This window comes from Abramis brama (genome assembly GCF_963993115.1).
Source record: "Abramis brama genome assembly, chromosome: 7".
NCBI lineage: Eukaryota > Metazoa > Chordata > Actinopteri > Cypriniformes > Leuciscidae > Abramis > Abramis brama.
The window spans coordinates 34,629,637-34,655,792 of record NC_139969.1 but is presented as its reverse complement, the minus strand read 5'-3'; the positions used below and the strand labels follow the sequence as shown (position 1 = coordinate 34,655,792).

Here is a 26,156-nt window from a genome sequence, read left to right as displayed (position 1 = left end):
TTGTTCTTAAGCCTTTATCTGACTGAGTTCTTCTGTGCTCTAAATCACTCACAAATCTTTTAACAGTTTTATCATCTCTATTCAGTTTTTGCAACATAGTTTTCATGCCTTTTGCAAGACTGCATTATTTCATGCTTTTCATCTTCAGAAAGAGCTTTCTTCCTCCCCATATTGCATGAGAAATGTGACTTGCTTAATAATGTGGAACAACCTTTTTAAGTAGATTTTCCATTATCTAAGAAGACCCGGCAAACTATTCAACAAACTTGTCTGAGACTAATACCAGTTATCTAATCAAGATATGAGAAATAAAACAAACACTTTCTTTGAAAAACTAAAATCTGAATGTTTATTTTACTTAAATCACTTGCATAATAATTTGAAACAGTATAAACCAATATCTGCTTGTTGTTTTTGAGTGTTTATTTTATTTTGCTTGTGTTTATATATTTTTTGTATTACTGTTTAAGTGCTCACTAACCAGTGTTAATCATTCCAATATGGGGGACTGCTTATAGCGGCCCATAGAAACAGTCACTAATGAGGCATCTGCGTAAACATAGATTATGGTAGTGTCGTTTTTCATCCAGAAACATGAATTTTAAAGAATTTAAGAAATTTAAACCAACAGTACTATAAAAAAAAACACACTTAGTTTAGGCAGAAAAAAAGAATAATAATATTATATATATATATATATATATATATATATATATATATATATATATATATATATATATATATATATATATATATATATATATTTTTTTTTTTTTTTTTTTCCTGCTGAATCTCAGTTGTATTAGAGTTGTGAAATGTCTTCTTAAAAGGGTACATAGTGGTACATCCCTTTTTTAATTCTTCAGTGCATTACCATGTTAAATCCATTGTTTTTTCGGGTTTTTTTTGGTGGTGTCACTGAAAATCCTCCACTAGAAAAAGCAGACAGACCAAACAAGAAGAACATGAGTGTTTTAAATTCTGAAAATACAGACATTTAAAGAGTTATTCCTAAAATGATTAAATCACAAGTAACGACAACATTAACAGAACATGTTCATTGCAGAGAGATGTTAGCACGTTTTGAACCTGGGCTGGCGGGATGAAGGTTTCGCTCCAGGATCTTAAGGATGTTTTCTACCAGACACTTCACGTCACTGTGGGTGTCTGGATGGGTGCTCAGGACTCTCAGTAGGTCTGTTCCTCCTTCCGTCTGGAGCATACTGCAGTACTGAGGGGCTACAACAAGAGAACAAGAGCTGCATTTGAACAAGTGGCTCGAAATTTCACCACTAAGTAAGATGACATTTATTCAGCACATGATCAGTAAGGTTCTCTCTCTCGCCTTACAGAGTAAAGTGTATAGGCACTCCCCTATTCCAAAATCATACAACATACACGCGAACAAACATGCATACATCATACAACCACATCACATGGGCTACTACCAACCCTAGCGGGCACATAAACAACTAGAGAGTGTATTTGTGTGTGCTCGTGTGTGTTAATCGGAATGACCATGCTGTTCTCTGCTATTCACTGAATCATTTGCACAGCCGTCTTTTTATTTATTCATTTATTTTCTATCTGAAGCTATAGCAGCAACATTAGCTATGTTTCCATCCAAACTTGCGAATTTAACTTATGCACTTAATTGGAATGTCACATAATAAAATGTGAATAAAGTAGTGTTTCCATCCCCCCAAAAAAATAAAATAAAATAAAATAAAATAAAATAAATCACCACTTTCTGGGAAATTGCCGCAAAATATCTGTAATAAAAATGTTTGTACATCATAAATTACTTGTGAAAACAGAAAACTCTAGGCTGGGTGGGACCAGTGGGGATTTAATTTAATTCCTTAAATTAGAATTACAAAGATACCTCCAATTTCCAACATCAATTTAAATTCAGGAATTAAAATGGAATTTTAAAGGAATTCACAATTCAGTTTTGAATGGAGCCTGGTAAGGAAAAAGACTGTAAATATACTCTGAAATGGTCTAAATATGTATAATGGGCCAGTAGTGAATGTCACTATAATCAAACTAAACTACATTACACCATTATCTTTTCTTTGTTTTCCTTTTTTTAAACTAATTTCTGTGAAAAGCAAGGGATTTCAGGGATTTGCTGTGTATCTCAATGAACTTGCCGTTTATTAGTCTGTCTGGCTTTTTTCTTACCGTTCTGAGAGCAGACAAACTGTATGGCCCAGAGAGCCCACAGCTGAACACCAGAACACTGAGAGATGTGTAGCAAAGGATAGAAGGGCTGGAGCGTCCTGGAAGACAGAGAGAAACAAAGTGCGGTGTACTGCAGTGTTAAATTAACAAACTTGAATGACTGTGTTGAATTTTGAAAACTGTTTCTATACTGTTTTCCATTTAAATACGATAAACAGTGTGTATTTGCATGGAAACAAGTGACCAGCTTATTCTTTGGATTTTCTCCTCCTTTCTTCTGGACAAAGTCTTTCTTGTTTGAAAGAAATAGAAAAATAAGATTTTAATTATTAGTTGGTTGGGTGAATTTAACACAATGGCTGCACATCACGACTAATAATAATAAAATGGCTTGCTGATTATTTTTCAAGTTCATCTATTGTTTTGGTGAAAAACTACTTGATATTTAAAGGGATAGTTAATTTAAAAAATATTAATACATACAGGGTTGGAATGTATTTTTCATTTTCATTTTTGGACAAACTATCCCTTAATTGTACATGTATGGTGACTTCAGCCATTGTTCTCCTGTGCACAATTTAGCGCTACACACTCCAGTCCAGTAGGTGGCGTGAGTAAATGATGGCAGAATTTGCTACTCCTTGCCAGTACATTTTCTTATAATATACAGTTTTATGCTTTTGATGGCCCTTTTGATCAAAAAGCTTGCTGTATGGCTGTATATCATGACTTACACTTTTGAGTGCTTTAATAAATGTGAAAGCAAGAAATAAATTGCAGCTCTGGTTATTTTTCAAGTGCTTTAATAGTTTTGAAAATCAACCCGATAGTTCACCAAAAATTTCTTGAAGCACAGACTGAATTTATGCTTCTCATGATCCTTTTTATCAGAGCCTCTGCCCAAAAGCTTAAAATTAGTCTTGTGGACACATAGAAATATAACTCGTGCCTACAAATGAATTTCTTTCCAAAACTAAAATGTAAATTTTTTAAACTTTGCTCACTTCACAATTCCCCTATGTCCATTTGTGTAATATTATAGTTGCACTATTTTTCTGAAATTTGGTAAGTAATAATAATAATAATAATATGGAATGATTAGGTGTGTCCTGTCTTTTGACTGATTATTGTATAATATTACATAAATACAGAATAATCAATAAAAAAGTAAATATTAGAATGCTTACCGGTAGGAAACCATTGCATGCTCAGGAGAACTCCATGATAGGATAGAGGAGTGCTAAAAGTGAGAGATTGAAAAGGTACAGAGTTGAGCACATAAAAAACACATACATTTGAACTAATGCACGTGCACACACACACGTGGTTTACGGGGACTCTCCATAGGCGTAATAGTTTTACAAACTGAATATTCTATCCCCTAACCCTAAACATCACAGAAAACTTTCTGCATTTTTTTTATTTTCAATAAATCACTGTTTAGTATGTTTTTAAAGCCAGTTTGTTTACGAGGACACAGGAAGTGTCATTATACACAATTCCGTCCTCATAAACCATATGCACAAGAACACACACACACACACCAGTTTCTCCTGCACTGTGCAGTGCAGCTCAGCATCCAGACCCCACGCAGGCCCCCTGGCTGAGGTGAGATGTGCCAGGATCCCTCCAGCAAAGTAACGGACATCCACCTCCAGCTCTGAGTTGATTAAGAGTGAGAGAATGTGCTCCACCAGGTCCTCATCCATCAGCTCCATCCGCAGCTCCTCCACCTCTGCTACATTATTCTGGAGCACAGAGGAGATTCGCTGATTTCAATGTTGAGCAAGCTATTCGTCATTTGAAGTAGATAAGCTTCTAGAACAGAATATTAAAACCCCCACGATTCCACATGGGGGACGCTGAAGGTTGAATAAGGACATGGTCTGATTTTCCTTGCAGGTTAACAAACTGCATGAAGACATTTCATTTCTAAAGATTTCAAGGAGTCCAAACTTTCCTTGCTAACACTTAATAAAGTTTATTTCATCACCATTAGTTCATGCATTAGATATCAACTAACAATTAACAATTGCATTAGTCTAGGTTAATTTTCATTTCTAAATATACTGTTATTAATTATTTAAGGGATAGTTTACCCAAAAATGAAAATTCTGTCATCATTTTCTCACCCTCAAGTAGTTCCAAACCTGTATGAATTTTTTACTTCTGCTGAACAAAAGATATTTTCAGTAATCAAACAGTTGATGTTCATTGACTTCCTGACTGGCACACAGGCTGAATCCGAAATCGCCCCCTATATCCTCAAATAGGGTGTTATTTGAGTAGTGTTAAGTAGTGTGACCATTTGTAGTGTTGTCCGAATCCATAGTGGACGTTATTGAGTGCACTTATTCAATCCCATATTGCACTGCAATAACTAGTGTACAACCGATGTATGCTCAACAGCTGTCCAAATTCGTTCACTCCTTTTCATTCACTCCTTCAAGTGAACAGTATTAGTGGACTAACATAGGGAATAGTGAATGAGGGTTTAGGGGGCGACTTCGGATTCAGCCGGATTAACAAGTTAATGATGCACAGGTGGATGTAATCACACAATATTGAGTCCAGGCAAAGGTTTATGGGAAACATAGTTTGTGAAGCAATGGTAATGGACTAGGAAGGATTGCTCTCTGGTGGAGATTAAGGGCACTCCAGCTGGTGGAAATGAAACTTTATATAGAAAAACATATTATGGAAGTCAGTGGGGCCCATCAACTGTTTGGTTACTGACATTCTTCAAAATATCTTCTTTTGTGTTCAGCAGGAGGAGGAAACTCATACAGTTTTGGAACAAATTAAATTTTTTGGGTGAACTATTCCTTTAAGTCATGTTTGAATCATGATACATTAACTAGTGTTTTCATTTGAACACCTATACATTTTAAAATGTATTTGTAAATGTAAAAATTATCAATAACTTTTTACTTTTCATTGTTACTTAATGATAATGAATAGAACCGTAATATAAAGTGTAAACCTGCCAGAAATTGGATGGATCAAAAATCCCTCACAGGAGTTTGAATCAATATCTCCCACTAAGATATACAGAGGAAAGCATATGAAATACCATTTACTTACACTATCAACAAGCAGCCAACGCTATAATATTAACATACTATACATTTAAACCAAATCACATTAAAGCCTCTTCACATTTATGCATTTCTGAACATTTTTCAAATTACTTCAAGAATATTAACAAAAACTGTATAATGTACAATAAAACAGTAAAAATCATATTGTTAATAGTTTATGGTGGGTTATTTGTTACAGTTAACAGTTGTTCAGCAATTATTCCTAATATTCTCTTTTTCTTTGGACCATTAGTCAACAAATAAACACTGAGCAATTAATCATTTTGAGTTCATTTAGATTTTTGTGTGACCAAAAGTGATCATGTCAGAGTGGGTGAGCTGTTTGTTTAGTAATTAATCCATTCACTTCCACCAGTTTTTACATGACATTTAAAATATATTTACCAAAAGGCCCAGGAGCTTCTGCTGGATGGAGAACTCCGAATAATACGACTGTGGAGGAGAGGAGAGAGTGATGAGAAGATACAGAAAATTAACAACCATTTAAAGGGTATTTTTCTCCCAAAAATGAAAATTCTTTAACTCATCATTAACTCAAACTTATGTCATTGTCTTCTGTGGAAAACAAAAATAAGGTATTTTGAGAAATGTCTCAGTGTTTTTTTGTCAATAGAATGGAAGTCAATGGTAACCAAAATGGTTTGGTTATCAACATTATTTAAAGCATCTTCTTTAGTGTCTCACAGAAGAAATAAAGTCATACTAGTTTGGATTGGATCAGCAAGAGGGTGAGAGAATGGTCACAGGTTTATTTTTGCGAGAAGTGTTACTAAGTTCAAGAATATACGTCATTGTTGCAAATTTATGATATCAATCTATAATCTGACTTGTGATGCAGCCTGTAATTAAACCACACCATGTTTGTTCATTTGGCGAGAGGAGAACTGGCCCCTCAACTGAGCCTGGTTTCACCCACTCAATGATGGGAGTTTGGGTTCCTTGCCATGGTCGCCTCTGGTTTGTGTAGTTGTGGATACATAATATTTAACAATATTATTGACTTGAATGCATTGACACTATTGAATGAGAGCTGAACTAAGATGGATGATGACATCAATGTTTTCTCCAGAGCTACTTTATAGATTAATTAACTAACTACATAGTTATTGAACCAAACTGAATCAACACTGAACTAATTTCAACTAAATACTGACTGTTGTTTACTTTTGTCTTTTTAGAGCTGCTTTAGAGTAGAATTGAACTCCTTTTCCTGTTTATCGCCGCAAAGCTGCTTTGAAACAATCTGTATTGTATAAAGCGCTATATAAATAAAGGTGACTTGACTTCAAATGTGTCCAACTGTGCATGTTAGTTGTGCATGAGTGCGTGTCTGTGTACCTCTAGCAACTCCATGTAGAGTTCCAGTCCTTGGCACTGAATGAAATGGCGACAAGCGGTGGGTGTCTCATCTGTCAAGTTCCACAAAGCACTTAATGCAAACTTCAGAGTTGAATCCACTACACCCAGTGAGGCCTTCTGTTGAACGATGCTCAGCAACTGCTGAAGTTCCACAGAAAGGGAAATAAAATCTATTGTTTTGGTCTATTCATGTAGTCATCTGTCCATTCAGGCATTTGCAATAGAAGCTTAAGAATTTAGCCATTTACATATCCTATAGTACTTTAGGGGAACAGTATGTTTAGTGTAAAAGACCCCATTAAATGTTCTGAAGAATTTGTCTTTCCTGTGCTGACGTATTTGCTATTGAAACAGAAGGGGTGGGACATATTAAAGGCCTGTCTTTTTTAATAACTAACAAACTTTAGCTTGCATCACAGTCTGACATGTTTTGCTGTTTGCTATTGTCAGGATATAGCAGACTCGAGAGAGGTGGATCAGTGGATCAGTGAAAAAACAGTGCTTTATTTGAGCAAATTGCAAACACAGGTGAGTAATGACAACACAGTCATTCAATGATGAAGGCAGGTATTAAACTTCAGTTCTTAGGTTTTGCAAGTGAAGATAGAGATCGTGACTTAAGTTGCTGTTGAGCTTTGTCTTACAGGTCTTGAGGAAATGCTGAAGGGAATGCTGGAGAAGACAAACAGACGCAGGAGCAAGGAGACAGGAACTTGGGAATCGATAATATTCGCAGGTAGGGAATTCAGGTAAGTAATCAGTGCAGGTGCAGGTGATAGCCGAGTAAGTGCAGGTGAGGAAGAGGAGGGATGCTGGGAAATGTAGTGTGCTAAGGTGACTGGGATGGTGATGGGACTTCATGACAGCCTAACACACTGCAGACAGTTGCCATCACAGACAAAGAACATAACCGTGGCATTAACTCTGGGCCTAACTGATTCTGATGTGTTGAGACTATTGGGTTAAGTAGCCCTCTGGATTAAAAATTCCCTCAGGATCCTTATCCTCCTCCTTTGCCTCCTCTTCTTTGCGGGGCTCAATGTGGTGTTCAAATTGGAGGATGCAGGGGATACTGGTCTGGACTCTTGGTGAAGCTCCGTAGTTGGAGCGAATTCTGGAGATTCATGGGCCGAAACGGACTCGGGAGAAGACTCCTAGACAAGCACAAACTCTGGGGCACACTTCGGCCGGAGAGGGCTCTGGGGTAGACTCGTGGGCCGGAGAGGGCTCTGGGGTAGACTCGTGGGCTGGAGAGGGCTCTGGGGTAGACTCGTGGGCTGGAGAGGGCTCTGGGGTAGACTCGTGGGCTGGAGAGGGCTCTGGGGCGGACTCGTAGGCTGGAGAGGGCTCTGGGGCGGACTCGTAGGCTGGAGAGGGCTCTGGGGCGGACTCGTAGGCTGGAGAGGGCTCTGGGGCGGACTCGTGGGCTGGAGAGGGCTCTGGGGCGGACTCGTGGGCTGGAGAGGATTCTGGGGCGGACTTGTGGGCTGGAGAGGGCTCTGGGGTGGACTCGTGGGCTGGACTCGTGGGCTGGAGAGGGCTCTGGGGTGGACTCGTGGGCCGGAGAGGGCTCTGGGGTGGACTCGTGGGCCGGAGAGGGCTCTGGGGTAGACTCGTGGGCTGGAGAGGGCTCTGGGGTAGACTCGTGGGCTGGAGAGGGCTCTGGGGTAGACTCGTGGGCTGGAGAGGGCTCTGGGGCGGACTCGTAGGCTGGAGAGGGCTCTGGGGCGGACTCGTAGGCTGGAGAGGGCTCTGGGGCGGACTCGTAGGCTGGAGAGGGCTCTGGGGCGGACTCGTGGGCTGGAGAGGGCTCTGGGGCGGACTTGTGGGCTGGAGAGGGCTCTGGGGTGGACTCGTGGGCTGGACTCGTGGGCTGGAGAGGGCTCTGGGGTGGACTCGTAGGCTGGAGAGGGCTCTGGGGTGGACTCGTGGGGTGGACTCGTGGGCTGGACTCGTGGGCTGGAGAGGGCTCTGGGGCGGACTCGTAGGCTGGAGAGGGCTCTGGGGCGGACTCGTAGGCTGGAGAGGGCTCTGGGGCGGACTCGTGGGCTGGAGAGGATTCTGGGGTGGACTCGTGGGCTGGACTCGTGGGCTGGAGAGGGCTCTGGGCTGGACTCGTAGGCTGGAGAGGGCTCTGGGGTGGACTCGTGGGGTGGACTCGTGGGCTGGACTCGTGGGCTGGAGAGGGCTCTGGGGCGGACTCGTAGGCTGGAGAGGGCTCTGGGGCGGACTCGTAGGCTGGAGAGGGCTCTGGGGCGGACTCGTGGGCTGGAGAGGATTCTGGGGCGGACTTGTGGGCTGGAGAGGGCTCTGGGGTGGACTCGTGGGCTGGACTCGTGGGCTGGAGAGGGCTCTGGGGTGGACTCGTGGGCTGGAGAGGGCTCTGGGGCGGACTCGTGGGCTGGAGAGGGCTCTGGGGCGGACTCGTGGGCTGGAGAGGGCTCTGGGGTAGACTCGTGGGCTGGAGAGGGCTCTGGGGCAGACTCGTGGGCTGGACTCGTGGGCTGGATAGGGCTCTGGGGTAGACTTGTAGGCTGGAGCGGACTCGTGGGCTGGAGAGGGCTCTGGGGCGGACTCGTCGGCTGGAGAGGGCTCTGGGGCGGACTCGTGGGCTGGAGAGGGCTCTGGGGCGGACTCGTGGGCTGGAGAGAGCTCTGGAACGGACTTGTGGGCTGGAGAGGGCTCTGGAGCGGACTCGTGGGCTGGATTCGTGGGCTGGAGAGGGCTCTGGGGTAGACTCATGGGCTGGAGAGGGCTCTGAGGTGGACTCGTGGGCTGAAGAGGGCTCTGGGGCGGACTCGTGGGCTGGAGAGGGCTCTGGGGTGGACTCGTGGGCTGGAGAGGGCTCTGGGGTGGACTCGTGGGCTGGAGAGGGCTCTGGGGTGGACTCGTGGGCTGGAGAGGGCTCTGGGGTAGACTCGTAGGCTGGAGAGGGCTCTGGGGCGGACTCGTGGGCTGGAGAGGGCTCTGGGGTAGACTCGTAGGCTGGAGAGGGCTCTGGGGTGGACTCGTGGGCTGGAGAGGGCTCTGGGGCGGACTCGTGGGCTATTTAATTTTTGATCCATTTAACCTAATGAGAAAGGCTGATTTTTTTTTTAATCTGTATATTTTACAAGCTATATTGCCAACATTCAGGAGTACATTGCACATAGACGGCTTCAAAGCTAATAGCAATGGACCAAAAGCCACAAAACGTTTTATTTAATTGGGGTCTTTAAAACAGCAACAGCAAATAAAAGCACCTGTGAAGGAAAACATTTACCTTCATTATAAATGCCTCTGCACCCAGTTCTGAGATCTCCTCTGTGCTCAACTGCAATGAAGTGAGAAAGAGTTAAATTCTCCAGCCTCAAAACCTTTTACACATTAATAATGTCCCAGAGATGAAAATTATTTCATAATAATTTTTGTTCATATAAGCAGATCTCAAAATCAATGGTAATATGTTTTTCAGCGGCGGTGGTTCCAAAAGTATTTTTCCCAGTTATATTTTTCCAACAGGGATTTTAAAAGTCATAAAGAAATTCTAGCATTATTCAGCATGACTATATTCTATAACTAATAGACCATTAATTAAGGGTTTTCCCCTCAATAAAGTCCGAATGACTGCTTATTGATAGTAAGTAAAGTAGTTGTTGTACATGAATTATGATTTTAACATGCGTTGCTCAGTATGGGCCTCATAAGGCGGTAGCACCACAAAAATAAATTAAGTCTTTCTATGTCCAAATATGTTCCCCATTCTAAAACTCTAGTTTTAGAATATGGTCATGCAGAATAAGGCATTAATATGTGCCGTATAAGTACTATTATAAAACGGTTAGTTCCAATCCTTGATTCTGATTGGTCAATAGCTGTGCTTTATTCACGATAGGCTATGACCGCTTCACCCAACTGTTCTATGCATCACTACACAACACCCCTAGCAACCACTCTTAGTAACTTAAACACATGTTTGATCTCATTGATATTGTTCATTGAAGCTATAGTAGAGTATTGTGAGAGATCGAGTAAGCGAGTGTACCTGCATTTACAGTAGATATAGCATTTTCCTTCAGGTCAGTCATATTCATAAAAAAAAAAAAATCCATTTGAATGTCCGCTGCGATATCTTGTCCTTTTAACAGTTAAGGGGTTTTTCCGTGCCCTAGTCATCTGTGTCTTCCTTCTCTGTGTTCACAAGTTTGATTCCTTTCAATGTAAAAGTCTTCTCTACTGACTGACTCACTCATAAAGATGGTCTTTGTCGCCATCTATTGGCGAAATAATGTATGTAACTTTTATTGCAGTTTACGATCAGGGACTATTTTTTCCAGCGGAAGGAAGGCTTTTAATGATTTTACTTCATAAAAGTTGCATAGATACATGTTTTTCGGCTTTAATAGTTGTATTGTGTGGTAACCGTTTTATAAAAGCAATAAGGTACTCGAGACAAGTGCTGTATCTTGAATAAGTAACGGCTGAAGGGCGTTGTTAGGCACGACGCGGCACAGCCTCTCGTACCTTATTGCTTACATAAACAGTCAATAATATGCTAGTAATATGCATGCTAATAAGCAACTTGTTAATAGTGAATGTGTACCTCAATATAAACTATATAAAATAATGCAACGGATAGCATCAACAAGCATACCATACCTTGGAGCTCACAACAGGTCTGTCTTTAAGGGTTTATAAGTCATTGTTACAAATCAATTTTACCTTGGAGAAAATAAATGGAGTTTTTACTTCCAGAACCTAAGCACTCAATACGCCACTCGCTACTTTTTACTGCCTTAATTTTTTTCTTTTACTTTTGAATCTACTATTATTAAAAACACAGCAAGATAATATATCTTCTTTAAAGTCTTTAAAATAATGTTCATAAAGTTTAAAATAACTTCCCCTCCCCCTTGCAACGACATCTCTTCTCTGATGATGCGTTTACTGGTGCAAGAGCGGGACAACCTGTCACTTACATGAGATCCACCAATAGCAAACCACAACCATCCAACCACCCAATCAACTCCCCATGGACAAAATCAAGCACCGTCCTAGATTTTTTCTTGTTTGACAAATCATTTCAGTCAGATATATGTCACAACTCACAACAGTGAAAAAATAGCTAGCGCAACTTCCATTTCATGCCGACTTTAATAATACTAAACATCTCTGAACTTAACAGCTCAGCACAAGCATCAAAGCTTCTCCTGGTTGTAGATATTGAACAGAATGCTGGTGGTGATGTAATTACCTTAGACACCAGTATGGAGACTATAGCCACCGCCATTCTCTGCACCGTCTGATCTCCGTGATTCCCCAGCAACATCATTATCAGCTTAGCAGCTTCGTATCTATCCAGGAACAGGGGTCAAGACTAAGTTAAGCCACATCAACAATAAGCTGAAGTGCGCTGAGGAAATGTGCATGGACTGACCTGTCAAATGGGACAACCTGTAAGATATGGTCACTGCAAAGGGTAAGCAGGCAATTCTTCTGCAACTAAAAGCAGAAAAAAATTAGACACTGATAGTCAATAAAGGGTGAATCTTACAAAAATTGCCAAGAATAATTTTAGGTCATATTTAATGGCAAAATATAAAGAAATAAAAAAAAATTATATTTTACTGATACAAAATTTATTTTTGCATGATCACCAATTTTCGATGCCCACAATCTCATTCTCATCACTGTAATGCAAAAAATATATATTACATATACATGATTTAAAATGTATAAAATGTATTTATACATCATGGTAGTATATGTTGTACTTGTACTATATGCTTAAAGGTGCAGTGTGTAGATTTTAGCGTCATCTAGCGGTTTGGTTGCAAATTGCAACCAACAGCTCACCCCTCCCTTTTGAAGAAGCTACGGTGGCCAAAACAGGACAAACATGTCGCAAAATGGAAACTTAACTATGCCAGTTTAAAACACAGAGCAGAAGCAACTATAAAGTAATCCATTATGTAGGTTGTAAAAACTGCGGCGCTGTTAAAACCACGCTCTGTTTGACTAGGCTGAAACTGTCTGCAACATTGGCTCAATCAATGGCTTGGGCAGGACTACCTGTCTTGCAGACGGGAAGGGGGCTTTTGGGGAAAACCAGTTAGAAAAACCCTGTGGGCAACATTGACCCCCAATGCATGGATGGATACAATACTATCTGGGTGCTTTATCATACAAACCGTTGGACGATGGATAGGATAAATATCGAATGCAGCCTGAGTGTGTTTATACCTGCTCGTGGTTTGGGAAGTTCTTCATGGCTGTAAGAAGCTGTTGAACTACAGTTCCCGCCAGGTGTAAGGATATTCCCAACACCAGCTCCTGTACGGTCAGGTTAAACACGCATGCAGTGGCCACAAGCTGAACATGGAGAGAATCTGTGTGGTGTTGCATTCCAGCCAGTACCAGCTGCAACAGGAAGAGCCACATGTACATCGGCTGTAAATGTCATTTAGCACACTAGAAAATGTGTTTTTCAACATGAGTCAAGACCCTTTAGAGTAAAGGGAGGTTAAGGGATTGTTTCTTTTATTATGCTATGCCATCATTATATAATTTCTGCCATCTTAAAAAACTGCCCTTACATTCATTTAAAAATTAAAATAAAAAAATTAAATGTATGCATAACAATGACTTTTCTATGACACACCTTTTCTATGATGACAAATTATCTATATTCTATTTCATTCTATCATTATACAGAAAATTAATTTCTGAAATAATTTTAATGAGGGGAATTGAGTAAAAAAAAAAATCTCACAGGTTTGGAACGACACGAGGTAAATTATAAACGACACGAGTAAATGATGACAGATTTTTTTTTTTGGGTGCACTATCCCTTTAAAATCTCAATTTGAACTTTTTATAATAAGGTAATGTTGGTTCAGGCTGTAAAATGTGATATGGTCTGATTCCTCAAAACTTAAAGGATATTTTTGAATCTTATTTACTGATCCTAGTAAGAAACCAGCTTAACATATTTTGTTCACAAATACAGATGATGAGACAACAGAAGAACTGCTAAAGAAGAATTTTTTTTACCTTTAATATGTTTGGCTGAGGTCCATCCATGTTGTTGGTGTGACTGTAAAGATGTGTGAGAGCCTCCCGCATAAAACTCTCTCGGTCGCTGTATCTCCTCAAGGCTTCACACAGTTGGGTCAAATTGGACTCTCCAGCCACCTGGATGTGTTTACAAATCTCTTATCTTCCAAGAATTTGCAGGTCCTGACAAAATCTGCTATTAGTTCTGATTTTTAGATTATTTATTATTTGTCACATGCTCAATGAGATTGCAGTCAAATGTAATTTTTCTGCAAGCTATCATGTTGTTTCTAGTCTCTCATAGACAAACTTTTGAATAGAAGCATAAAGTCTGGCCCACTTTGCTGCTTATTTTGGTCAGGAACTGCCCAGGTAGAAATTGTTTATGTGCCGTTCATGCTCCGGGTAAATGCTAACAGTAACGCTGGAGGATCATGTGTACTTTACCGTCTGCTCTCTTATCAGCAGCTGCCACATCATGCCACTGCATATTAGATTAAAGGGGTCTTGAATTGGATTTTTGTTTTATTTTATGTTTCCAGATGTGCTGAATTGAAACGTGAATGTGGATGATTTCAAGTTAACTAAGGAGAAGGAAGTACCGATGTACATTTTTAGCAATCGAAATAAGCCTGTTGAAAGTATGACGTGAAACAGTGTGTGTATTGTCAAAAATAAAATGTAATGGAACACCAGCGTTTTCATATTTTTATAACATCCACTGTGCGCTTGAATTAATTATCTCATGCCAGGCTTTTGTCTTGTCCGCAAGAGTGACTGATTATAGCGGCAGGCTTGGGTGTTTCCTCCCATCTTTCAAAAGAATAGCTTTTTTTTGGTCCTTGGTCCATATTGGTTTAGATTTCTTGTTTTCAGTACAGTAAAGCCGGTTAGCACACAAAACTCAAGCCGCATCCCGTCTAGGACACTGAACGCGTCAATCAGTGAATCTAATCACCAAACAGGCAAAGTGGCGTTGATGCGGGAGTACAACACAACAACAACAACAACAAGTTGGACAAATATAAATGTAATTTAATAGTAAACTGTGAGTGGCGCGGCAGGATTTTGAGCATCCTCCGGTGTCGTAGTTGGACGAATTTTAGGACGCTCTGAACATGCTCCACACACCGAGCCATGTGTACCTTCCTCCACCATAACAGAGTCAACTCCGCAAGTTCACCACCGCTTCTTCATTCAAAGCGGAAGAAATCGATTGCAACTTCAGCACCATCAGACAGAACTATCAAGACTTTCTCCTCGCGACTGCATATCCGGACGCTCTTCAACAGCGAAGGCAAATGCAAGTATCGTACGATATACTAAATCGCTGTTTGGCTAAAGTTGCGAGCTTTGTAGTAAGGGACTGATTGTTTATCCAGAAGGTTAAATGACTCTTTTCATAGCTTCATTCGTCTGTTCGGTTATGGTTTTTCAGTCACTTTCACTTTCCATTCTACTTATGTATGCGTGATTGTGTGTGTTTGTTTAGATTAGTTATGTGTTCGTGATTTAGTTAAATAAAACTTTTGTGCACATTCGTGATTCTGGTCTGCTTATAAATCAATGTTAATTTAGCGTTTCTGATCACAGCTACATGCTAAAGAAGAGTTATTTTTCTGTGGCCACAGAAAAATATCCTTTCTGAAAAGTTGGTAGACAATCAATAGAGTGTTCCCTGGACGAACAGATTGATTGTAATATTAATTCAGTTACATGAAGTTAATTCGATTAACTGATCCAAATATTTATAATTAATTATAAGGAGTTATGATTAATTATTCATATTCATCCTGTTGTCTCTCAACAACGCTCTTTCATCACGCGCAGGAGGCAGCGCAATACTGCTTATCTGCGTCCCATTCTCTCATCCTCACACACACCTCTCTCTCTTTCCGTGGGTCTAGGGAATTGTCAGTCAGCAGTCAATAAAGCTGACTTTATTCCAGCCTTTGCATCTCATTCTACTCTTAGTATCTTGGGCTTGACTGAGACCTGGATTCGTCCAGAAGACTCAGCAACCCCTGCTGCTCTCTCTAACAATTTCTCTTTCTCTCACACCCCTCGCCAGTCTGGGAGGGGTGGGGGTACAGGGCTTCTCATTTCTAACAATTGGAAATACTCAGCGCTCTCTTCTCTATGCAACAACAACTCGTTTGAATATCATGATATTACACTTACAACTCCCAGTAAGATCCATATTGTAGTCATTTATCGCCCCCCAGGTCAGTTGGGAAGCTTCGTAGAGGAGCTGGATGTGCTGCTGTCCTCTTTCCCTGAGGACGGCACCCCACTTGTAGTCTTTGGTGAACGTTCATCTTGAGAAGCCGTATGCAACAGATTTCAACTCTCTCCTAGCCTCTTTCAAGGTACTGACAAATCAGGCAACCAACTGGACCTGGTTTACACACGCAACTGCATCACAGACAACATTTTGGTGAGACCTCTCCATGTTTCAGATCATTTCCTCATTACTTTCAATCTACAACTTCCTACCCGTGCACCACCAACCCCCCTACCAGTCACTTTCAGGCGAAACCTGCGCTCACTTTCTCCCTCCCATCTTTCCTCTGCCGTGTCATCTTCTCTTCCCTCACCCTCACAATTCTCATCTCTGGATGTGAATGCCGCAACAGATACCTTATGCTCCACTCTAACTTCTTCTCTAGACAATATCTGCCCTCTCTCCTCCAGGCCAGCAAGCGCTACTCCCTCTAACCCCTGGTTATCTGAGGTTCTTCGTGAACACCGGACCGAACTCAGGGCAGCGGAGAGGAAATGGCGCAAATCAAAAGACACATCTGACCTGAGTATGTATAAATCTCTCCTCTCTTCCTTTTCTGTGGATGTTCATGCTGCAAAATCTTCATATTTCCACAACAAGATCAACAGCTCCTCTAACACACAATCACTCTTCAAGACATCCAACTCTTTCCTCTGTCCACCTCCACCTCCACCTGCCTCCTCTTTAACTGCTGATAAATTTGCTAACTTCTTCACCAACAAAACAACTATCAGCAGTCAGTTCTCAGCGCCACACACAGGAACACAGCCAATAACTCTCACAGGCCAAGAACCCCTTCCACAGCCAATAACTCTCTCTCCTCCTTCTCTCCGCTAACCGAGGAAAAAGTATCTAAACTTATCCTCTCCAGTCATCCTACCACCTGTCTTCTAGACCCCATCCCCTCACACCTTCTACAAGCCATCTCTCCCACACTTCTACCAGCACTCACACACATCATCAACTCATCCCTACATACTGGCACTTTCCCTACTGCATTCAAGCAGGCTCGGGTAACTCCACTGCTTAAAAAACCAACACTAAACACATAATTTGTAGAGAATTACCGACCTGTCTCTCTCCTACCATTCATTGCTCAAACACTTGAATGAGTTGCTTTCAACCAAGTAACATCCTTCTTGTCTCTGAACAACCATCTGGATGTCAACCAATCCGGCTTCAAGAAAGGGCATTCAACCGAGACTGCATTACTGTCGGTCACAGAAGCCCTACGGATCGCAAAAGCTGCTTCCAAATCTTCAGTCCTCATTCTCCTGGATCTGTCTGCTGCCTTCGACACTGTGAATCATCAGATCCTTATGTCCACCCTCTCATCACTGGGCATCACAGGAACATCCCTCCACTGGTTTGAATCCTATCTCACAGGTAGGTCCTTCAGGGTTGCATGGAGAGGCGAGGTATCCAAAGCACAACAACTGACCACAGGGGTTCCTCAGGGTTCAGTTCTTGGATCCCTGCTCTTCTCCATCTACACTACATCACTGGGACACATCATACAGGCACATGGTTTCTCTTACCATTGCTATGCTGATGACACACAGCTCTTCCTCTCATTTCAACCAGATGATCCCACAGTAGCTGCACGTATCTCAAGCTGTCTGGCGGACATCTCGGCATGGATGAAGGAACATCACCTGCAGTCCAGGCCCTGGTCATTTCTAGGCTTGATTACTGCAATGCTCTTCTAGCTGGACTTCCATCATGTGCAACTAAACCTCTACAAATGATTCAGAATGCTGCAGCCCGTCTTGTCTTCAACGAGCCAAAAAGGGCCCATGTCACTCCTCTGTTCATCTCTCTGCACTGGCTACCACTCGCTGCTTGCATCAAGTTCAAGGCTACAAAATCACTTTCCAGAACATTCTCATTCACAGTTCCATGCTGGTGGAATGCTCTCCCTACCCTCATCCGGAATGCAGAATCACTGGCAACATTCAAAAGACAGCTGAAAACCCATCTCTTCCATGAGCACTTAACCTCATTAAAAAAGAAAGAAAAAAAGAAGTCTTTCCTTTTCCTTTAATCCTCGCTTATCGGGCTTATGCTACTCTGACCAATACCTGAACTTCATATTTTGAGAACTTCTTGCGTTGTTTTTGCCTCTTCACGATGACTCGCTTAATTTAGTCCTAATTTGTAAGTCGCTTTGGACAAAAGCGTCTGCTAAATTACTAAATGTAAATGTAAATATTTCTCTTTTGAGCTAATACATTACACAACGCTCTTACAGAAATCCCTTGCCTCAGGGATGTTCTCCTCAGAATACCTTTAAGTCAAACCACTTTAGAAGTTTCATGCAACCAAGCCCTGGACTTTATGTTGTGTTGTGTTATGCACTTTGGTTTTGTTATTTATTTTTGGATTAAAGTTTATGTTGAACGTTTATGTGGCAAACAGGGCGAGGCTGAGAGCCTTGGGAACGGAGCGAGCCACACCAGTCTCGAGTCCCACGGAGGAGCTCCGGAAGGATTGACGGCAGTGAAGAACGAGAGAGGACCAGGCCTGAACTTTATGTTGTGATTTGTTATTTGTTTATTTTTGGATTAAAGCACAGAGAGGTAATGATATTTTTATTCCAGTGATCCTGTTTTAATATCTCTAAGTAGGTGGGGCTAAAGAGGAGATGAAGAAGTAGATATTGATCTGTCTCTCTGCAGGTAGTCTTGTGCTGACGTATTCGTATCCATTATGTAATCAAGAGGAGACAGCTTGGTTTCAATAAAAGCTGTTTTGGACTAACAAGCAAGTTTTTTTTTATTCTAAAATGACCTCGTATATGTCAAAAGATCAAGGGAAATTAAATTTCTCAATTCATGGCCCCTTTAAGATTTTTTAGTCAGTCATTAGCTACGTTTACATGCAACCAAATAATCTGTTAGTAATCGGACTGAAAAGCCTTCATATAAACACCTTAATCGATCCGATAGAGCTCGATCCGAATGAAATTAGTACTGCGTGATAAATATGAGCAGCACAGCACAACGGTTCATATGTTCATTGTCTCCAAATTATGACCAGAGATGGATATTAAGTCTGCTGTTTAAAACCAATATAGTAGAATAGTTATGCACAAACAGCGGGAAACTCTGTATATTTGTGCAGTGTTTTCCGATTTGAAGCTTGTGACATATAAAACGCGCACATCAACCTGATCACTTTTTTTAGTGTTCGTGTAAACACAACATTCAGATTCATTAATCGGAATGAATTCAGTCCAATTGAAACAAAAGGTGTGTGCATGTAAACATAGCCAGTGTGAACAAAGACTCTTACCTTCAGATGTCCATCTCCACACAGCTCAGAGCCCCCTGCACCCGTGGCTAGCAGCCCGATGAACCTCATCCCAGGCTGCACCTCTACAAAGGCTTGGACAGTAGCATCGCTGACACCTCTCCAGCCCGACACATCCAGGGACACAAGATGCGGAAGGATCCCTGGGCGCTCGAGCAGTTGCTGCACCAGGTTGTCTCCATCCATTACCAGCTTGTCATTAGAGATGTCCAGGTGCCTCAGCAACTGCAGCTTGGAGAGCACAAAGATGAGGCTGGAGGTCGGCATCACTAACTTCTGAAGCCCGTGCATAGTTAGAGACCTCAGCCGAGACTCACAGTTCAACAGAGGTGTTAGATCTGTGATGTTAGTACCGGAGATATCTAAGCTCTCCAGCATGGGCATTGTGCAGATATCCTCCAGACCTCTGTCCTCCAGGTCCGTCCAGGCCAGAGAGAGCTTCTTTAAGCCCCGGAGTGTGTTGAAGGAGGCCTGCAGGGACTCCTCACCTGCTTCCCCATACAGACGCAAGCCATTCATCAGCAGTGTCTGAAGGCCCTGCCTGCACACTTTGCTGGAGGTAACGCTGTGGAGAATATCTGAGATTGTGAGGTCACTGTGTATATGTGAAGCATTCAGTTCTTGAAGCTTGTGAGGGCAGAGAGCCAGTCTGAAGGCCTCGGCGGAGAGGTGCGAGGACTGGATGTGCGCTCGCCGCAAACGCAGGTGCTCCAGGTTCTGGAAAATGCCTACGGTTCTGTCATTGAGGACCCCTGAGTGGAGCAGGAAAACAGATCACAACATCATGCAACAGAAAATACAGCAAAGGGTTATAGTTGAACAATTTGAACATAATTTCTTTCACTTGATAAACTGTTTATTAATAATAATAATAATCTTTTTTTTTTAAATACTTTATTTTAAGGATTTTTCAAGTTAAAACACAGAACAAACAACACTGGCTCGGACTACACACACATACACACACGGGGGGGATGGGGGAAGAAGAAAGAATGAGAAAAAAAAGGAAATAAAATAATATATAATTGGTCCAATATATAAAAGTGCAATAGCAAAAAGCTGCATTACAGTCAAGGTGCCCAGAAGAGATGTTCAGCTTAAATAATAAAAATCTATTAAGTGAATAATTGAACATCATTACATTCTTTTTATAACTGAAATATTTGGACATTTAACACTTAATTCAACACATAATTACACATAATTATATTAAAGATGATTGTGAATACATGTAGGCTAAGTTCAAATGTGTGTATAAACTAAGCTATCAGGCTAATCGGGTATCTGTATGCTATGCTAGCACGTAAGCTAACTAATACAGACATAAATGATCATTATAACATAGTTCAAAAAGCATTTCTCATAACATGACTTTGTAGAAATTGTAATCAGGCGCTAACGAGAGTACCTATTAAAAGTAATTTGAGCCAATGGGATCGCTTGGGGTCCAAACAGAGCACTACACACCTGTATCCAATGTGTGACTCGTGTTGTGGACGCGGTCTTCCTTGAGCAACGCGCAGAAACAAGGCAACCAAACTCAAATAATTACCAACGTTTTATTACAATAGTGTTCTCTTTATTATGTTATGTAATATGACAGTCCCAATCACAGTCATTATTAGTCGTGCATTGCCGTTTGAGCTGCATGTGATGAAGCTGAAGATGATCACCGGCATGTTTTACTACTGCGTTAAAGGTGCTCTAAGCGATGTTGGGTGACGTCACTTCTTGTTGACGTTCAAAGTATTGTCAAACAAAACAGAGGCTAGCTCGACCCTCCCTCCACCTCATCCCGTCCATGTTTCGTGGTCCAGGCTGGGCCAGTTTGATTTTCTTGCCGTTTGTGGAGCCTGGGCTGTCTACAGAGACAGCGTTTCTTTACAGTGTGTTCAGGGGACAGGCAGCTACCGGATAGTGAGGAGATGTTTGCTGTATGTGACAAAAAATGTTTTGGCCTAAAAAACGCGTCACAACGCTTAGAGCACCTTTAATTCTCAACCAAGCGAATCCTATATGAGATCAATCAGATATACAGTTGTGGTCAGAATTATTGGCACCCCTGGATTTTTTTATGAGTAAAATATCTCTGAAGTATATTCCCATTAATATTTACCTTTTTTTAGAAAGACACCAGGGTGACTAGGAACATGAAATTGTCCAGCTATGACTTCCTGTTTCACAGGAGTTTAAATATGAGGAAACACAAAGGCCAAATTCCCTTAATCATCCATCACAAAGAGTAAAACCACAGAATATAGTTCTGATGTGCAGCAAAAGATTGTTGAGCTTCACAGAATAGAAAGTGTTGTAAGAAAATAGCTAAAGCATTGAAAATCCCCATTTCCACCATCAGGGCAATAATTAAGAAGTTCTAATCAACTAAAGATGTTACGAATCTGCCAGGAAGAGGACGTGTGTCTATATCTATATTGTCTTAATGCACGGTGAGGAGGAGAGTTTGAATGGCCAAAGACTCTCCAAGGATCACAGATGGAGAATTGCAGAGATTAGTTGAGTCTTGGGGTGAACCCGTACCATCCCCACATGTTGTTTGGGAGGGTTTCAAGAAAAATCCTCCTCGCTCATCTGAATTTGCTGGAGTTTGTTTTTGGATGTCAGACACGACTGGAACTTCAAACGGCACAGGGTTCTGTGGTCAGATCAAACTAAAAAAGGGCTTTTTGGCAGCAAACACACCAGATGGATAAAGGGATGGACAGGGATAAAAAGTCCCCCATGCCCACGGTTAAATCTACCGTTGGATCTTTAATGTTGTGGGCCTATTTTTTTGCTGGAGGTCCTGGACATCTTGTTCAGATACATGGTATCGTGGATTCTAGCAAATACCAACAGATAAAAAAAAAAAAAATCTAAACCTGACGGCTTCTGCTAGAAATCTTATAATGGGCCGTGGTTGGATCTTCCATCAGGACAACGGTCCAAAACAAACTCAAAATCAACACACAAATGAGTCTCTGAGCACAAAACCTAGCTTCTGCCATGACCATCTCAGTCCCCTGACCTGAACCCTATAGAAGATGAGTGGGCTGAACTGAAGAGAAGAAGCGCCAGCATGAACTTGTGAATCTGAAGGATCTGGAGAGATTCTGTATGGAGGAATGGTCTCTGATCTCCAAACTCATCAGGCGTTATAGGAGACGACTCAGAGCTGTTATCTTGGCAAAAGGAGATTGCAAAAAGCATTTAATAAAAGTGTGCCAATAATTATGGCCAACGTGTTTTGGAGAAAAGCATTTATTTCATAATGTGATTTCCCCCGCACTTTCAATTCTTTTACTTCAATGAAAGGTTCGATTTTTGCAAATGAAAGATCAAAAGGAAAAACAATGCAGATTTATTTTTTACAGCCATTTTTGATCATATTTACCAGGGGTGCCATTAATTCTGACCACAACTGTAGATAGGCCTACACAAAATAAACACAATATTACAACTTACATTTGCACAAAACAACAAGGCTGCGAATCCACAAGCAAACATGCAGTCATTAAGGTGTAACTCTAGCCTTAAAGAAAAATGGTCCCAATCAACTCCAGTGCGCTCGTGTCTGCTTTAAGTGTTTCGTGGTTGAGCAGCACGACCTTGCTTAATCGATACGTTTTGATTCGTTTATAAGATTAAATCGATCATCGATTAATCTTTAGCATTCCTAGTTGATTTAAAATACCAACAGTATTTCTCAGAAATCGCTTACTGCACCTTTAAGTACATTTGAATATTAAATGTTCCTTTTGTGTTTGAAAAAAAGCAGCAAGTGGTCACGGTCTTTATTAAAACACCTTTTTCACTATAATATATATATCACGAATATCAACAAATAAAATATAATAAAATGTTGAGATTTTTGGAGAAATATTGAATTTCTAGCTACCCTCCTGAGCCATCGTGTGCAGCAGCTGATCAGCCAACTCTTGAGGAAATAAAGGACAGTGGTGGAGCTGCAGTGACCCATTCTCTTGCTCAACACAAAGCACTTCCACGTTGTGACACAGCCAGGCCAAACTAATGTCAGTCAGGGACGAGGGACCCTCTTCATCCTGAAACAAAAATATCACTGTATAATTCTTTCATATTGTGACCAATGAATTATACTGATGATGCCTTTAGTCTGTCTTAAACAGTGAAGTAAATGGTTATATATGAGTTTAAATGAATCATATAAAACCACCAGTCAAATATTTTATTATGTAATGCAAATTAAGAAACCTTTGTCATGTCTACTTTTGAGGAAATTGTATTCAAACCATTACATTGTTAAACAAATACATTTAAATGTGTTTATAAACCGACAGGACAAGATGAACACAATCTAATCAAATTTTGTGTCTATTAAAAAATGATCTGTGAAACTGAATTATGTTGAATACAAGTGTTTTTGTGTCTATTTGTAAATGTTTTTAGATTTGTTGAGTAAAAAATACAGCTTTTTCTTAAATTAACGTTAGACCTTTGTGGTGAGATTAGGCACTGAGGGTCCAGAGTGGCATGTTGTTAATACTGTAATATTTTTATTTATTTTTTTACTGTAATTCATGGGGTTATTACTCAATAATTTCATGAGTTACATGTACATTTCAGATATCTTTGCTATTCATTAAAACCTATCTAATTGAGTGAAATCATTCTATTTGAATTCAAAATGTTGTAAAGACATGGCTTTGATTGATTTATGGGCAGTTACAAATATGTCTATAAATACCTGTACATAAGCAATATAATAAATGTACCTTTCAGATTAATCTCTTTTACTGGGATTCTGCGTTGTCTGTTATTTCAACTGAATTTTACAATATCCACAACAAAATGTTTATAGATAATTTGATGTGTTCTTTGATGTAACAGTCAAATGATAAAATTACATGCATATGTTATCAAATACATGGTATGTCAAATAACTATCTGCAGATATGATTAAGGTATATTTGGCACTTTTAAGTTGTTGTTTTTGTTTACAAAAATATAAAACGCTGTAAAAAGAAACTCAAAGATTGCACGTAATAAATGCACGCAAAATTCACTTTCTCCTATGGAAATAATAATAGAGATAACACATGTATGGCTCTTGAACGTTACTACGATTTGTTGTTGTTTTTGTAGTTCAGAGATCAAACTTGCGCAAAGTAAATCTTTGAATCACTTTATCTCTTTCACACATGTAACGTTAGTTTGTTAGTGCGCAGTAAATAGAGTAACTCACCATTATGGATGTGCTGCAACAGGTGTCAATGTTCAGCTAGCTTCTCTAATGCATGCCATATGGGCCTAGATTTCTCTCTTTACGGGATTAATCTTATTACTGCAGCTAACGTCGAGTTCTTAAAGAGAAACTCCTCTAGGAAGAGGAACACAGTAATGTTAGCTACTGTTGGTCCAGTTTGCGTAACGTTACATTAGCGTTTTTCATACAGCTCAACGGTCGCTTTCAGTTTGTTTGTCATTAAAAACTAACGAGCCAACGTGAAGTAATCTTGACAGCTGAGCTGATCACTCATGGTGGGCGTGTCTTCGGTGACATCTGATTATTGTGGTGGGCGTGTCTTCTGCGCAGACGCCCTTAGCACAGCCTTTTGATTGGCTGCTTGTTAAACGTCGCCAAGGACAGCAGCAGGACAACCGCAATGTGGTCGCTTGGAACTTTTAAAAAATATATATTTACAAAATTGTACCATATCATAATTCCTACAAAATACTATTGTTACAACACTGTTAGAAAACTACAGAACAAAAGGTACATTTTAAAAAGGAATTAATCGCCCTGGTGGAAAAATAAAATATATGCTAAGTATACTTGCAGCCAGACTAATTATCAGTATCTTCAAGTATGTTAATGATTAGTTAACTTGAAGTGTGCTATTTTGGAACAACTAATTTTGTACTAAGTATGTTTTAGTTGTGATTAAATTGTAGTAAAGCATAATTTTAATAAGTGTATTTAGTGTACTTTTGTGTGTAAATTGTATACTTAGTATACTATATATATGCCTGCCTGTGTAAGGACTAATTACATGCTTGATTAGTGATATTAAAGTGTACTTTATTTGTGTTACAAGTACATTACAAATTCATTACGAGTGTTTTCGAAACATACAAGCAATTTAGGCTACCATAAGTGTATTATATTTGAGTAAAATATATATATATTCAGTAATACCTTTGGCTTATTCGAAATACTACTAATTGCACACTTTGTCTTCAATATCAAATATTACTTAGCTATACTTTGCACAATATTGTATACTATAATGTATTTTGAAGTACTTTCAATGCATTGTTACAATGATCATTTTCAGCACACAGTTAAAAATATACCTAAAATATATTTTTAAGTCCAAATAAATGCACTTTTAAAAAATAAACAGAATTTTCACTTCAAGTATATTTTTCTAAAATATAGTTTTTTAAAATATACTAACGTACAATTATTTTAAAGTGTGTTAAAAGTTCTATTGTGAAAATGGGTAAAAGCATGATGCTAATATACTTTTAATTAAAGATAGTAAAAAAAAAGTACTATTGTTACTTTTTTCACTAGGGTCTCCACTGTCATAAAAAAATATATTAAAAGAATAATATTTTAAAGCTTCTTGGATGTCCTACATTCATTCATTATGAATTTACGGAAGAAACAATAACACACACACACACACACACACACATTTCATAGTGTAAACTCTCAAGTATCCTTATCAGGAAATGTAGATATAAATGCATAATTTAAGCTGTTGTTGTTTTCAGGTCATCACATTCTGTCCCAGTGTTTCTGGTTAGACTTGGAATGGAATGTTTATACAATTCTGGAGCTTTGTTTGCATCTTCTTCTCTTATGCACTTGTGTCAGACTAAGTTGCGTATAG

General features: G+C 40.2%; 1 protein-coding gene across 4 annotated transcripts; it reads right to left on the bottom strand.

Moving 5' to 3' along the window:
* Positions 1-782: 782 nt before the first annotated feature.
* zyg11l (zyg-11 family member, cell cycle regulator, like) lies at positions 783-24,812 on the bottom strand. 4 transcript variants are annotated; one of them, XR_014607107.1, is made up of 15 exons: positions 24,500-24,812; positions 23,174-23,339; positions 19,261-20,030; positions 13,680-13,820; positions 12,870-13,046; positions 12,064-12,128; positions 11,881-11,980; positions 9,910-9,960; positions 6,627-6,785; positions 5,673-5,720; positions 3,732-3,935; positions 3,375-3,427; positions 2,188-2,475; positions 1,090-1,239; positions 783-932 (listed from the first exon to the last, which is right to left on the bottom strand). XR_014607107.1 is itself a non-coding variant. In XM_084119698.1 (15 exons), exons 1-15 carry the CDS (start codon positions 24,500-24,502, stop codon positions 916-918), a joined length of 2,205 nt encoding a protein of 734 aa, XP_083975824.1. In that variant the 5' UTR covers positions 24,503-24,812; the 3' UTR covers positions 784-915. The 4 variants fall into 4 exon arrangements, 2 of the variants coding, with proteins under 2 accessions (XP_083975824.1, XP_083975825.1); XR_014607108.1 differs by having other exon boundaries at positions 784-932; positions 6,627-6,788; XM_084119698.1 differs by having other exon boundaries at positions 784-932; positions 2,188-2,285; positions 6,627-6,788.
* Between the last annotated feature and the right edge of the window lie 1,344 nt (positions 24,813-26,156).

Excerpts from the sequence above, each read along its gene's own strand:
- zyg11l (XM_084119698.1), bottom strand. Across the intron at positions 3,936-5,672 it reads AGAAGCTCCTGGGCCTTTTG|AATAATGTAGCAGAGGTGGA; the intron begins GTAAATATATTT and ends TCTGTGCTCCAG. Across the intron at positions 1,240-2,187 it reads GTTTGTCTGCTCTCAGAACG|CCCCTCAGTACTGCAGTATG; the intron begins GTAAGAAAAAAG and ends CTCTTGTTGTAG.